The 16,786-nt window shown below is 34.1% G+C and overlaps 1 protein-coding gene and 1 long non-coding RNA gene across 2 annotated transcripts in view; one reads left to right on the top strand and one right to left on the bottom strand.

The window, feature by feature from the left end:
* LOC138697775 (uncharacterized) overlaps positions 1 to 16,786 on the top strand; it is an 89,911-nt gene that overhangs the window by 8,418 nt on the left and 64,707 nt on the right. The window lies entirely within an intron of this gene.
* The window catches only part of Sytbeta (Synaptotagmin beta), a 52,901-nt gene continuing 39,849 nt past the window's right edge, over positions 3,735 to 16,786 (bottom strand). The window contains exon 8 of the mRNA XM_069823264.1: positions 3,735 to 15,683. Coding sequence (XP_069679365.1) covers positions 15,525 to 15,683 — 159 coding nt within the window. The 3' untranslated portion in view covers positions 3,735 to 15,524. The remainder of the gene's footprint in view (positions 15,684 to 16,786) is intronic.

The raw sequence follows: 16,786 nt of genomic DNA, 5'->3' as shown, positions 1-16,786 counted from the left end.
CTGAGCACTGCAATCTTTTTAGATATATTGCTAGGCACTTTCCCAACCCACACTGGCTGACCACACTAAGGTTCACTGTGTACCCAGGCTTCGAGCAGGCAATCCCACAGGCCCCCTCATATCCAGGTTCTTAGCAGGCAACCCAACACGTCCTTAAACCAGCCTCCTTCATGCATTACCAACTGGCATTTGAGGATTACTATGCAATGATGATGGAATGGAGAGATGTTGACAATGATGTACAGTAGAATCTCGATTATCCGTCACCCTATTAACCGATTGCTGGATTATCCGACTATCTTTCTCTTGCTTTTTTTTTTTTTCTACAGACACATATAGTCTGTCTTCTTCATATGTATGAAGTACTATATATTTTTTTCTAAATTATAGACATCAGCTCAAAGAATTTGAGTGACCACAAGGGTCCTGAATACAATAAACATGTACAATATAATGTGATTTGATACATTATACTAGTACCAGTACGTATTTTTTCTAGAGTATGTTATTACAAACCTTGACACTTACAAAGTATGATCTGCTGTTAGAGTTGCCGTACTGTAGAATTTCTATATAAAATATATTCCATGCATATCAAAAGAAAAGGTGTTGTGCTAACCACCGAAAAAAAAACGCAAATAATTGAGTGGTTCGGGGAAAGAGAAACTGTGACTCATCTTACATCAGAGTACGAGATTGGTGTTACAACTTTGCGCGATTTAATAAAAATTAGCAATAAAGTGTATAAAGTATGTAAATCTACAGCACGAGACCTGTACTATTCTTATGTTTCCGCTGACAGCATTACAAGGAATTTCCTTGCACCTTAAAAATCCGTTGTTGACAACCAGACTTGAATGAGTGAACTTCTGATTCACTATCTAGTGTGTTAAACACAGGAACACGGAGGAAATTAAGAAATGCAAGCATTATTCACTTAATTTACGAAAATATTTTATGGTACGGATTATCCGATTTTTTCGCTTAACCGTTCAGTCCACCCCCTTCATTACCACAGATAATAGAGGTTCTACTGTACATGCCTAATATGGGAAAACGGAAGAACTCATAGAAAAACCCCAACTCTGACCTTGTCTGCCACAATTGTCACTATTGGTTTTTCAATTTAAAAAATCCCAGGTCTGACCGGGAATCGAACCCGGACTACCTGTGTGACAAGCCACTCAGCCACCACAGGTTAATTTATTGAATTACTATTGTCAGTATAGACCTCTTTTGAAATGGCTAATTGATATCGAAAGTTCTTCCCTCAGGAGAATTGAAACCAGTAGGTCTACTCATTCTGAATTGTTAGTCTGAGCCAGTGATCGGTATTTCGTGACTTGTGAGTCAATCCCCTTAATACACAAGCAGGGCAGAGGGATAAGGCATGATCTCTTTCCCCTTTTCATTCAGTGTTAAAGCAGTCTGAGTATCCTCCCCCTCCTACTTTCCCCTTTGCTGTGTCTTTGCAGGCTGCATTTTATATGACATAATCTTTGCTGACCACTGGTCTAAACCGAAGTATGATTCTTTAGACCACAAAGTTGCGGAACTGGTGTAGAGCCCTATTTTCATTATAAACTGCAATTGAATATTGAGTTGGTCTAATAACAATTACATTATTTTTATTTTGCATATAAATTTATATTTAAGCCATTTATATGTTGTGTCATATTTTAGTATTCTAGTTAAAATGCACATTTTGGTTATAGTTTGGGAATAATATGCATATTTAAATATTTAAGAGGTGAAATTCTTCTGCATCGTTGTTAAATGAATATTTTAAGATAAATGTACTTATAAGAAAGAGTCACTGTTACACAAGTTTTGCAGTTAGTATGTCTTCAAGAAGACAATGCAGTAGTGGCAATATCAACCTTTGCTGATAACACTAACAGTAAATTTAGATAGCTCAAACACTTCTAGAGATAATATTATCGAAGTTTGTGTGGGTCATGTACGTCACAGCTGTGCTGGACAAAAGTGGACTGTTCGGTTCTGTATAGATAGAGTGGAACAATACTGTGTGCACAGAAAATATTAGTCTGCTTGCAAGGAGCAACATATATACCAAACACAGTAGTGTTTAACGTATGATCCCATCACCATCACCAAGCTTTCAAGGATATAGGTCACTGTTAATCTGTTCCGACCTTAGAATTCATCCTTCAGTTTCTTCACTGGTTGGACCTGGTCTCTTCTTCCACTTGTAGTATATTTCATTATTCCTTTCCTCAATCTTGATCTGGACATTCGGTTTACATAATATTCTATCTAATTGGTTTTGTAGGTGCAGTTTCTTCAAAATGGAGATTATTTTCAGTTCTTCTCAGTTCTTTCACTTTATGTGCCGATATTTGCCGTGGCTTGTAACAATAGCAGGTAACCCACCAAACAAGTTCAACAAATTGTTTCTGAATATCAAGAAATGTAGACCTAATAGCTGTGTTGTTGTTGTTGTTGTTCCTTCGGATCGTGCATGATCCCTGGTGATCTTAGGTCCCTAGGATATACTCAGCAGATTTGGATGCCAGCCATGATTTATTCCTCATTCTGCCTTCTTCTGTCGATTACAGATCTTACATTTTATCTCTGCTGGTCAGTGACCGTTAAATTTCAAATGGTATCTTAGTCTTGGGATGTCAGCATATTAAAAAGCATTACAACCTTTCTGCCATCTCCTATCCTCCCCACCGCAAATGTGACGTTGCACAGAGGTAGAGATAAAATATAAGATCTGTACTAATAGATATTATGTTTCCTGTCTTGTGTCATATTCGTTAGTCTTTCCATAATCTTTAGGCCACTGAATTAATATTTGAAATTCAACATTCCCTGTCACAATGTCACATACCGTTTTTCGGCAAATTTGGTTTTAAATTTGTTACAAAAAATGTATGAGACAAGCCAAATTTAAATATCCTCATAACTACCTAGGAGACACAACTTCATAAAGGTCATAAGTTTGCAGAATTATAAAAATTTCACTTAGAATTACCTATAGTAAAAATGTATTATTTATTGTGCAGAAATATGGAAAAAATGTTTTCTTGTGCTCACATTTTTTTTTTTCTTTCATTTATTATTTTCTAGAAGACCTCCACTCGTAACTCACATCAGAAACGTCCTTTAGGTGCCAACTGTTTTGGCTAAGATAGCACTTTCCTCTGTATCATTTTCCCATGACAGCAATATCCTGATAAAAAAGTTTTGTCTTCATCACTCACGACATCCAGGTTGGGAGAAAAGAAATCCGAGTGGAATATAGGAAATGTATTTCCAATCATATATTACACTCCAAAGTTTTATTTGCCTTCAGCATGTCTTCAGTAATTTCTCTGTAGTTTTCAACTCTTACATGTTATAAAAAGATTGCTGCACACTTTTTTGACTCCTATCCATGCAGGTGCCAGCAATGTTTATTGTTCGTGCATGGTGAAAGGACATTGCCATAAAAGCCAAACGACAAATTCGAAATATAACCATAGTTGTGCTGTGATGAGCATGTTGGGATTTCATTGTCTTATTATTATATTCTTAGAAGACTTGATATACCGGTATGCATTATAATCTGCTTCTGTCTTACGTTTTTATGTCGTTTTGTTATGGTCTGGGTTGGTACTTCATTAAGGAAAGGCTTGAAAGGAAAACAGCCATGTATATAAATAAGACTATACTGGTACAAATTGTAGAGGGACGATTACTTTAAATAAATTTCAGACACAAAAGAATTACGTATGTCGTAATATAGAGAAATTTTTATATATAATTTATAATTATTACAAACTGAGACACCAACATTCAAATCATATATCACTCTTAAAACTATAATTCTTAATAAAATTAATTTTTAACTGTTTAAATAAAAAATGCTTAATGTGTGCATAACATAGCAGTATAAAACTCAATTACATTTGAGTTTACCTTCTACTCCCCAGCAAATTCGCTTGTCTGTGAGTTCACAGGATGATAACCTAATTATATAATTTACTAAAATAATTTTCTCGCGGAGTTTTTCTAGAATACATTTTACTTTTAAAGTTGAAAATATTTTCCTCTGACTGTTACTGCAATTGTATAAGGCGACAGAAATTGCGTACCAGACACAACTTCTGATTACTCCGAAATGAAGTTAAAATGGTAATACTTTTTTGTTATTGTCATTTTTTTTACAAATAGCATACCGTACTGGCCATTTTTGTGAACTACTTATAGTATTTAATATGTAAAAAAACTGCCTTGAACTTTAATTAATTTTGAAAATGCAGCATAAAAATAAGTTATAAATGTGAAATATAAAGTTAGTACATTGAATTTGACGTAAATGACGAGTTTCTTTGCTTGTTAAATTCTGTCACTAATTTGAAGTCTAGTGTAATTTTGTTTCTATGTTTAATTCTTCAATTTTAGTCTCCGTTTTTATCTTGTTTAGGCAGGTGCATATTCTACTGATTTGTAAGCTACTCTTTGTATACTTGTTTCCGGCTTTCTAATTTTTTTTTAGTATGTCCATTACCAAGGCTTCATAAGAAAGTTTTGAACTGCAGTAGTTTTGTTCTCATTTCAATCCCGTTTCTTTCTTACCCATATTTATCGAAGTTCATATGATTATTTTCACATATTGGTTGAAATTCATGCATAATGAGCTGTCATTAATGTTTTCGATATTCATTGACTAATGATCATAAAATACAATACCTATCTGTTTTCTTTAATTAGTGCGTAAAAATAACGAATTATTATTTCATCCATTAAACTACAGTGGAGTCCAAATCCTCTTTTGTTTCGCAAGAGCCAATAATGTGCAAGCACGACATTGTCAAACCTACAGAGTGGGTGATTCGTGCTCTGCCAAACTCATCAGGCAGAAGGGATGAGCGGACATTGTAATATAATAATAAATAATTTTTTCATACAATAATAAAGAACGTATTAAAAAATCATATCTTTAAAGTGATGTTCCAGTTTGCATTTCCAGGGGAAAAGCCAATGGTGTGTTTTCTAAGTAATTTAAATTTGTCACTCTTTTAGGTATATTAATATGTTTTATGCTCGACCATGCCGAAATGTAGTAATTATACACCTGGTAGCAGTCCTTTAATGCATGTCATTAAAGTACACCTATTCATTAAAGTTCAGGTTTTCGATTATTCTCGGATATGCAATCGAAAGACAACGAGGGAAAACGTCACGGAGGCTGGAAATCCAATACTGTCGGAGAAGATTATGTTCTGTTACTATAATAATTAGCGTTAATTGTAAATAATATTCAAATAAATTCAATTTGTCATCTCGTTTTTCAATTCTAAATCAATTTCCAGGTTATATCAAAATTAGTTCATGTTATTCTCTAGATTACATCAAGGTCAATGACATTATTGTTCCTCGGAAAAAATCAATACTTTCGCGTCTGCGCACATCTCACAATTTACGAGCTATGCACAAGGTCACTTCCGATCTTCAGTCAGATATGAATAAAATGAATACTTCTGAATAATTTCAAGTTAGAAATATGGTCGAGCATAAAAAGTCATATGAAACTTGCCTGCAATGGTAATTAAGACGCTCGTATGAAAATTATGAAACTTGCTTGCGCTCGTTTCATAAACAAACATACTCGCGTCTTAAATACTATCTTTATAGGCTCGTTGCGTAATGTACTATTATAGGTGAGACGAACAATTTCTTAGCACTCTGTGTTTCCGCTTTTGGCACTTCTCTACATACAGGTGACACAGTTGATACATTTATGGAACACGCCTCAGCAGTTCTTGACACTCAGAAAAGTTAAGATTTTTACGGTTTTCTTCGGATGAACATTTTCTGAAGAAATTGTGCTACTATATCCACTGGATCTATTACCTTCACTAGTACTGGCTTTGCAGAATGGCATAATTGAATTTCATACTACTAATATACAAATAAAATAATAAACTGATAAAAACACGCAAAAAATGTTTATTACAAACGAATTATTGATTTAATTGGCAGACACAAAGCATGTTGAATACCTACACACAAGCACACAGAAATCGAGCTTATATTTTCAGCTCTCACTTCATAATTATTTTTATCTAATATTTATATTGCTGAATGGATACTATTTCCAGTTAATAGTCTTGGTGCTTCGAAAGGCTTTCAAATCAGTTCGCAGCTGTGTAAACATCACTCATGAAAGACCATAAAAATCATGAATCAGCTGGACGCGATTAAGATGCATAAAATGCGAACTACTTGGCGTAGAAATGAGATTCTTGTTTCTATATACAGTAGAACTTGGTTATAGCGACCTCATTTTGTGCGACACCTCGCCTATAACGTCAAATATTCTGTGGTCCCAACTAATTCCCCATAAGACATTTGCTTTTCTACCTTGCTTAATACGACAAACGTATATGCGTCTACCTCGCATATAACGTCATTTTCAATCTCAGTTTGGAATACAATTTTCTAAGAACTAAAGTATTTTAAGAAATATTTTGCTGAAATCTGGCAAATCTTTTACTGTTCCCTTCTATCATAGACCTCTGGAATGTAGGCAGATTCCTCATCCCATTGTAACCTGCCCGAATTCATGCGGTATTAATGGTACCTGCATGCGGTCAGTTTCGACAGGAAGTTTTCACTAAGTGCACGCATTTTAACGCAGTATGGCCACTAAAAGAAGTGAGTGACACTTTAGAAGCCATTAGAATTGTGTATATTTCTATGAAGCTAGAGGAGGGAGTATGAAGCTAGGAGAAGGAGCAGTGAAATTGCAACTGAAATAATGAACATAGAATTTAATTTAGAAAGTGTATATTGGGCAAGTAGGAGACAACAGAGTAAAATGACTGATTACTTCACTCCTCAGTAAATAAGTTTGTGAATAATGATCAAACTGTTTTAATACAGAATACTGTATTTATAATTGTACAGGTATTTTATTATGTTCATGGTATGCTTAAAAGTGAATACATAAATCTAAAATAAGCCTAATTATGTTTATTATTTTTCATTTTCCACTTCACTAGACTGATAATATGAATCTCGGTTACTACGACACTCGTTTATAACAACATTATTTTCGAGGTCCCTTGGATGTCATTATAACCAAGTTCTACTGTATTCAGAAAAATAATGTCATTCAACCTAATCATATGTAGACACTCTGTCATGAAGAACTTGTCCAAGCGCATGTATTATTTTTACAAGCGGGTCAACGAATATCCATACATGGCAATGCAGTGCTGTTGCTACTGGCAATTGCCGTACAAGTAAACATGCTCCAGAGGTCAGGAGATTTGAACCGCACTGTAGTAGCAGTGGACTATTGTGATTGAATTTGCTGACTAGTAGTGAGTACAATTTATTAACCCCTTGACAACCACCTCGTTACTGTGTACATGGATGTATGTAGATGTCATTTGGCCCCTTCTTCGCCAAGGAATTAATATTGGTTGTGCTTAGAGTGCAGAAAAATATCCACTTACTCATTTCATAGCACTTAGCTCCATTTTACAAGGAGAAACAACATACAAACCTTATTGCACTTAAACATTTAGTTGACTTCAAAAGGTTGGTTATAAGTAGACTTCGTGGAATTGCCACGAGAATCGTAAGGTTTACTACGCACGCAGTATAGACTGTATGAGAAAGGGGCGTGCAACGGATGGAGTATGCCTCTGATGTAAACACTGAGCAGTATACTGCGGTTACAATAAAACCTGTATCCTGCATTCGAGAAATATAATGAATGATCATTGAAGTAGGAAATGTCTAAACATGTAAATATACAATTATTTTGTAGTGAGATATATTAACTCTTAAAATTTAATGTAATATACTCACATCATCCTTAAATATGTGCATTGCAGTGAAGAGCTACGTACATTTTGAGCGACTGCAAAGTAACCTCCCCCAATGGTCACTTAAACAGTTTTTATATTGGGAAAATGTACGTTTAACTTCACACGATATAGTAGGTGCATATTTGAAGAACGGAAAGTCACTACTTTTCAGTACACCAACTTCAGACGTCTTGTCGTGACCTGATGGTACATAATTTATAATACGAAGTTGTGAATAGGCAGAATTTTTAGCAATAATGTTTCTCAACTTACATTCCACTTTTTCTGAAATTAGTGAATTGTTATTTTGGATAACGATTTGTGATACTTTATCCACTATATTAAGGGCTTCTGAGAGTTGTAGTTTAGACGATTTTAACAGGGTGATGCTTTTGGACACGATTTTAAAATTAGAATCAATGAACAGAATATCTTCCAATAGCTGTTCAGAAAGCAATGATTTTACAGCTGCAACAGCGGAACTGTCTGTGCTATCCAGTGCATCAATTACCTCCATTATTTTGCCTTAATGTTCTGCATAATAATTAACAGCATCCAACCACGTTTTCCAACGGGTCAAGACTGGCTGCGGGGGTAAGGGTATTCCAGGAGAAAATATTATTTGGAACAGCAACACTCTCATTGTGGCATGTTTGGTTGAATTTTTGTCTGCACTGAACAAATGTTAAGCTTTGACTGTTTCAACCACAGTAATGCAAAAAAAAGTGCTTACATAGGTATACATTAGCTGTAGCTGCTCTATCTATTTGGACCGGTCACAACTCTTTAACATGAACTGCTTATACTACGAGACCAGGTGGTCGCTCACCTCTTATATACTACCATACATCGGCAACCTGATTGCATGCTGTGTGTGGCAATTCAACGAAGTCTAGTTATAAGAATTCTAATTGATATGGAGGAAACATGATTATAAAACTCTTTTTGAACAGTAATGACATGGTTCTTGAGCCAACATTTGCACTGGGACAAATGAGAGCAACAACAATGTTACACAGAATATTGAAGTTTTTATTGTACTAAGTCTTTGAAAAATATCAGCAATCAGTGTAAGTGGGATACACAACATGGCAACCACATAAAATATATATCATTTTCCAATTTCGTGATACATTATTGAACTCGTATCTGGACATGTGAAAGTAGTTGGTCTTTGGGGATTTATTAACTCATTTTCAAAGATTATTTTATTTTAATGTCTGTTTAAAAAACATTAAAAAGCTGATCTGAGCTCACTGAGTTCATAAAGAATTAAAAATCAGCTTCTACTCTATTGACTGCTCTACTCCTTATGAACTAGATACTATACATTAATTGTACATATAGGCCTATACTATAGGATTGTGAAGATAACTTGCCTCTTAATGAATACAACAAATATAGCGAACATTTGTATCTCGTTAAACTTGAAAACCCCTATGTTCTCTCTTGCTCAACATAAAACAAAATTGAAGTGAGTTTACTGATTTATTGATAACTCTACTCCAGGACACATTTCTGATCGCCTAATTTGGACGCAGTTCCCACTTCAAATGATTATCTTATATGTTTCACAATAGTCTAATATCATATTAAGTTTTCTTCCTCAAAATTGCGATATAAAGTGACATGAGCTCGTAATATTTTGAATTTGGGAAATAGTACAGTGTGTGTGAAAATTTATCAAAATAAACAAATCAGGATGGGGATAATATTTCTTCATTATTTATCATTGTCCGTTATAATATTATTAAGTAATGTTATGATTTCAGAAGTAGTTATAAATTTGTTATTCAGGACACACCTGTTTAATTTTGTATTTGTAAGTAACTTCATAAGAATATGTTACTGTTGGTAAGCAGCCTCCGACATTGTTGTTGTTTAGTCAACTGTCCGAAGACAGGTCTGAACCTCACAAGTGATACCAACTAGGCCAGGTGATAATGGGGCAGAGTGACCAGTTCCTTTTCCTCTCCATTGCATACATCGCTGACTAGCTACATATTGCACTAATCAGACTTCAGACACATATTGTCAAGTGAGATGTACTGCCTGATAATAGATGTAACTTACATATCAGCCAGAACCTCAATCAGGAGCACCTCCAACATTAAGATCTTAAGTAACTCTTCATGAAGTAAACTAATTTTAACTTGACTAATAAAGTGAGAAAATATAATGGTGCACTGTAAAAGGGGCGTAAGTCAGAAATTGGTGGTTTTGAGTTATGACCTCCATGTGAATAAAAAAAAGTACTTCAAATGGCATAAAGGGCATATGTCTATCTTCTTCCATAATGTGTCGATTTCCAGGCCCATCATAATGCTATTGGTCTTCATTTCAAACTCTGCATTTTGCTCTACTCAAAACTTACAGTTTATGATTTATGCCCTTTTTACCGCGCACCATACACATAAGTGTATAACTTTTTCATGAATTAGCCATGAAGACGCACTTGTTGATTTATCATTCGCCTAAGTTCTGTAGACATGGAGTGCAGAAAGGGTGTTTTTCTTAGATTGCCTCAAATTATTACTTCACACACACTTTGCTTACTTTACGCACTGGTGTTATTATTTCACGCACAATATGCTTACTTCACGCACTGGTGTTGAAAAGGCTCACTTCACACACTGCTAACAGTGGGTGAAATAGTACTTCAGGCAGCACTATCATAGAAAAAAATCTAGTTTTGCACGATAGTGTTGTTTGTTATATTTACAGCCATTGTTGTTATGCCTTGAAAGGTAGAATTCTCACATACAAACTTGTTGCTAGGGAAATCATTCTTCATAACATAAAACTATTCTGAAATAGACCCATTACAGTGCACTTATTGTTACTTAGTTACCATTACAGTACTGTATATGCCTTGGAATAATATTGCTCTAAATTTTCAATGCAAAATATATTGCATTTGCAATTTTAAAAATATGATCGTGCAAAAAATGGTGTACAATACACATTTGTGAAATGCATTACAAAATCTCGGAAATTGAAAAACGCGCTCTGCTCATTTTTTAAACTTTTCCTCGATTTTGTAAAAAAAACACTTCCTAACGTTGTATCGTGATATACTATTACTCTCGTGTGCTATTCATTATTTTATCCATTACTGGTATCTAAATTTAATTATAAATTTTAATGTTTTATTTGTGAAGAAGTTATAAATGAATGAATGTATGGATTTTTGTGCGAGATCGTGCGTATTTGCTTGTTTTCCGCACAGAACCAATACGCGGTAAGTGTGAAATACCACATTCACTATTCCCAACGTAACACACATAACAATTTCCCTCTTCTTACCGCTTAAGCACGACATTCATTTTACTGCTTTAGGCTTTTAACATATTATTTTTAGAGACGTTTAACATAGTAATAATTATAAATTGGAAACTTACCACTGCAATTTCACCTAAATTTCAATGTTAATTATTGTTTTTAAATATTTGCAAAAATTAAGTAAAGTCTACTACTCCACGAAACTTATTGCATTCCTGATACAAGTAACATTAAGGAAGCCGTGAAAAAATCAACAAGATTCCAGATGTCGATGTTATTACTGCAATATGTTATATAAATAATATTGTTAAAATATTAAAATGAAAAATAAATCATTACATAACCTTACCGTTTGTTTTAAGTTCGCATTTATAGACGGGGGGAAAAAAAGACAGACGTATATCATGGCCTGCTGGAGTATAGTAAACACAGAAAACATTTTATAGCAACAATGTTGAAGAAAGATATTTTGGTGTTCCGAAGTTGCCGTCATTAAACAGAAACCAACATGGAGATTTCATTGCAACTAATTAGAAATTCGTCTTTCAGGTATGTAATAAACGATCTTCGCACAAAATAATGTACAATACACGAGCGGTATGTTTGTTTTCATGTTCTCGGAAATTAAAAAAGCTCAATTACATTTCGCTTTTTCAATCTTTTCCTCGACCATGAAAACGTCAACATACCGCTCTTGTAACGTATATTACTATATTTTTGCTAATGTATTGGTTGTCATGGAGAGAGGGATTTAAAAAAAAATTAATTCACTGCTGTGAATAAAGCCATTGTTTAAGTTGCTAAGGATGGTAAAAGAAAGACTAGTTTAGATACCACTTATAGATAAAATATAACTAAAATTGATATTCAAATAATTTTCTGTTAATTAGCCTCCATGAGTTTCCTCCATGCGAAATATGTTGTATATGTGCACCCTTTCGTACCCCCTTAACAACATTCATGCTAGGATACCTAGACCGAGGTGTGCCAATCACTATCATGCAATCTTGCAGTCTAATATACATTGTTTTGTCTTCAAATTGTGTATTACATGGAGACATCAGTTAAAATGTAAAATATCTGAGCATTGCGAAAAAAAAAAATGTGGTAAGCCTTAGGTGAATATAAAATAAATATTTATTGGTACACATCCATGTTTATGGCAGCTTTAGCTGCAATGGACTTGATACGGTGAAAAGAAGAATAAATTAATTTGTTACAAATGAATCATATACTAAGTGTGAAATTCATTGAACTACATAATAAGTATTAAACATTGTTGTTTGTTTGCTTTCCAGAGGCATTAAACTTGTGGTTTTAAACACCCCAATATAAAGCTTTCTGATCTTTGCCATATTACGTTCAACATCTACATTTAGGTGGCCATATAATCCTTGAACATTTCATACAAAACTGAATTATTTACACTGTTATTTTTTATATCAGAATTGCAGTCTTTCTTAAATTCATTGTTTATACAAGAACTCATTATCTTCTTTGTTAAGCAGAAAAAAAATTGTAAATTACTCTGTGTCTTCTGACAGACGCATGTATTTGAGTCAGATTCTAAGTAATAAATTATAATAAATTAATAGAATTATAACTTATAGTTCCTAAAATATATTAAAGAAATATTAGATACACTCGTATTTGTAAAGTATCTTGAAATATTGTATACTTACAGGAACTGGGAAAAACAACCTGGGGGACATAGATTAACACAATTTTTCCAGTTATTTTTCTTCTATGTGTAAGAATTATGAATCTCTTCTTAAAACTATTAAGTAAGTTGTGTTCAGACAACTTATTCTATAGGTTTAATTATTTTTCTGGTATTAGAACATTTTCCCTAAATTTTTTAGAACCAGAAATAACGTTATTGTGATCAGTGGCAGTACCAGATTGGAGGGCTGGGCATTTGTATAGACAGAATTTTTATTTCAGACGAGCAAACATCAAAAACAAAAACATCTTTTATTGTTTTTAATGGGAAATATAACCTGCCAACTGATTGTTCTTGAAGGACCATGGTATTTTGACTGTGCAAAGGTAGCATTAATCATTAAGGCTAGTTCACAATAAACCGGGAACAGAAACGACAACGAGAACAGAAATATTGTTAAAATAAATGTATTTAAATGTGAGCAGCATTCACAATTAACGAGTTTTAAGTTGATTTACATTTTTTGTGGAGCAAGAAGACTGTGGAGTTTCATAGATTTTACATTATATTTGTTTATTTTATTTTAATGTATGTTTTATTTTGATAGAGTGATAGAATTAATTAATTAATTTTTACATATGGAATATTGATCTATTTTTATCAATAATAAGTTTAAATTACCTTAGAAATAACAATGTAATCTTGCTTGAGAGTTCTCATCCATACAGTGTTTGCGACATCAATGTTGGATTAATATTGTGTAGAAGTTCAATTGTTTAGGGGTGTTTGACCTTTAACTATTCAACTATTAAATATTAGTGCTAAGTTCATTTTAAATTTACATGCCACGTAAGTGATAAAAAAAATTGATGAAGGTGAAATAAAATATTAATAGTAATGAGTATGAACTTGGTTGAAAGTATTCTGAAATAATTTTTAGTTGCACTTTCAATATTCTTGTGAAATTTAGGGTGGGAGTAGAGATTTGGCACTGGTTAATCTTAGGTAAGCAGTAGCACATCGAAGTCCTTCTGCAGGCACTGCCCCTGATTGTAACAAGTAACAGTTCACCATCTCTAATAAAATAAATTTGTTTTTACGTAACAAGAGTACAAATAGGCTAGTATAGAATAATACAAAAAGAAAGACATTTCTTTCTTTTTCTCTTTTTTTTATAATGAAATATATTTTGAATATTTTTCTTATATAAGCAATAGTCCTGAATAATACTGTATGCTTTACAAACATTCTGATTTAAAGAAATAATTTATTTTGGTTTAAATATGCATAAGATAGAATGATTAACATATATTTTATTTTCATCGAAATGTGTAGGCCGATCTTTAACAGTGGCACCAGGGCCATAGCAAGGGGCTGGCAAACTGGGTGGCCACCAAGGGAGCAATATGGTTGGTGTTACTAACATGAAGAAAGATAATCGCACATACCGGTATCATAAAATGAAAGTACATAAATTACCCATCTTACAGGCAATTAAAACTCGATAAAAATAAAAAAGTGACAGCAGTATACCCTAGGTACCTACATACAGTCCTGTGAACGAGGTCAAAAGTAAAACCTTTTTAATGTATTGTTGTGACGGTAGTATACAGTATTGCATTTTGTTTTATTTTTCTGATTTTCATTCATATACTTAAGAATTAATTTTTCTGTTAATTATGAATAACTATATCAATATCACTGAACGAAGTGTTACATGAAATCTAATTTTTATAGAAATAAGTAGAAATAAACGACTGGAATAATAATGAATTTTATTGCAAAGAATTTAGTGTGTAGACATTTCATTCGTGCATCTGTGCTGTATGTTTACTATTCATGGTATTTGGCGCAGACTAGTTTAGAAACTTTAATAGGTAAATAATAGGTGGTCTTGAAGTGCCCTACTCCAAAAAAAAAGTGTGAGTCTGAATTCCGGAAACAAAAAAAGAACGAGAATATGAAGAACGTCTGCTGTCAAAACTGAGGGATGGCCATCTTCTCCAAAAGCTTCTTCCGGAGATTTGGGTTCATGCTTCAAATTTCGAAAATAAGTACGTGCTAGGGAGCGGAAAAGTTTGTTGTCAGAGGTGCCATTTTTTCATGCTACAGACCTGAGTGGCACATTTTTTTTTGTACAAATAAACAAGAACATCACTTACAGTTAAGCTTAATCGTAATATATTTTTCATTTAATCGAAGTCAGTGTGTTTTGTCAGTTGTTCCAGTTCGTTTTATGCTATACCCAAATAGTGCTCTGGTTTTGTCAGTCTTTCAAGTCCTATTTTCGCCTCGTAGTGTGTCTGTCACAGTCTTCAGAATTATGACATTCTAAACTCGTTTTCTCAATTCACTTACAGTGTTGATGAACTATTGACTCAGTTCCACATTTTTTATTTCAAACTTAATATTAGCTTATTTAAAGATATAGCCAGATGCTACTTATTTGTTTCTTCTCATATTACATCGTATTTGTATATTAGTGCCATAGTGGGTGATTATAAATATTCTTTAGAAACATCAAGTAGCATATTTATTTGATAACAGATCCAATGCGTACAGTGCACTGGTTATGATCTGATCATGATCTCCTTGTAGTGAAGGAAACCAGATGATTGAAGTGCACTATGCCATCATAGCATAGTTTTCATTTCATTTTTTACATATTACCCAACTTATATATTTCATTCTATCGTTGGTGTATAATTGATTAACAATTTAGTTTGCATTGCGACTTGGGTTCTTCTTTACCGTAGTGTGTGCCACATAGCCACAGCCTTTCTTGGACTCTCCGTCATATCGCACCAGTGGTCTCTCTCTGGTCCCTCTTCATCAGGTCCAATGACGCAACAGCCCAACAGAGGATTGTTGCCAATAAGATCGTTTCCTTGATCCATCACGCAAACCTGTACAAATGCATATCACAGTAATCACGATATAAAAGTCGGAATTGAATATTAAATATAATTTCTTATTTTCATAGTGTTCAATATGGCACAATATTTTTGGATTTTTACAGTATGTTATACATACAGAAACATGAAACGTTTCGGAGCTTCGTCTCAGAGAAGACAAGGAAAGTGAATCTATTGATTAGATCTGTTACCAAGAATTTTCGAAGGCTGTGCCTTACTTCTCTTAACTTTGCATACATTTTCTTTACCAATGCGATAGGTTCCAGTATGAGTTCCTTCTCCTCAATTTTTGTTTTTCATGTACAGGGTGGGCACGAAGTCCCTTTACCCCCTATAAATACCTCAAATATACACAATATTTATGTAATTCCGGTCATAATGCAGATATACATCCACTTTACACTAACTATATGTTCTAAGTGTCCAAAGGGTCAGTATGTCCTCCATAATTCTCCTCACTCAAAATAATGCGCTGCCAGGTTCAGAGTGACATTCGTCTCAGCGCGTTGGTCTAATCTGTTGGAAAGAGTGTCGCATGGCATCCTGCAATTCACTGATGGTGTCGTACCATTCCTGTGCATAATGTTCTTGATGAAATCCCAAAGCGCATTGTCACAGGTTGTGAAGTCAGGGCTGCTAGGTGGCCAGTCATGAGGAGTTGGTAAGATGGGTGACCCACAGCCAATTCAGCATTGTAGAAACCTGTGACAATGCACTGTGGGAATTCATCAAGAGCATTGTTGCACAGAAAAGGTACGACAACATTGATGAATTGAAGGATGCCGTGCGACACCCTTTCCAATAGATTACTTCACCAATACTGAGGCAAATGTCATACCGAACCTGGCGACGCATTACTTTGAGTAAGGAGAATGATGGGGGGCATACTGACCCTTTGGACACTTAGGACACACAGTTGTGTAAAGTGGATGTGTGTCTGCATTACGACCAGAATTACATAAATAGTGTGTATATTTGAGGTATTTATAGTGGTTAACGGGACTTTGTGACCATCCTGTACATAATTCCGGGCCCTTTAAAGAGGCTTCATCTATCATTCTGGAAGATAACCAGTGGTGACTCTACTCTCGAAC

The sequence above is a fragment of the Periplaneta americana genome, chromosome 4, assembly GCF_040183065.1.
Source record: "Periplaneta americana isolate PAMFEO1 chromosome 4, P.americana_PAMFEO1_priV1, whole genome shotgun sequence".
Lineage (NCBI taxonomy): Eukaryota > Metazoa > Arthropoda > Insecta > Blattodea > Blattidae > Periplaneta > Periplaneta americana.
The sequence above is the reverse complement of the archived record's forward strand: the minus strand, read 5'-3'. Positions and strand labels throughout refer to the sequence as shown.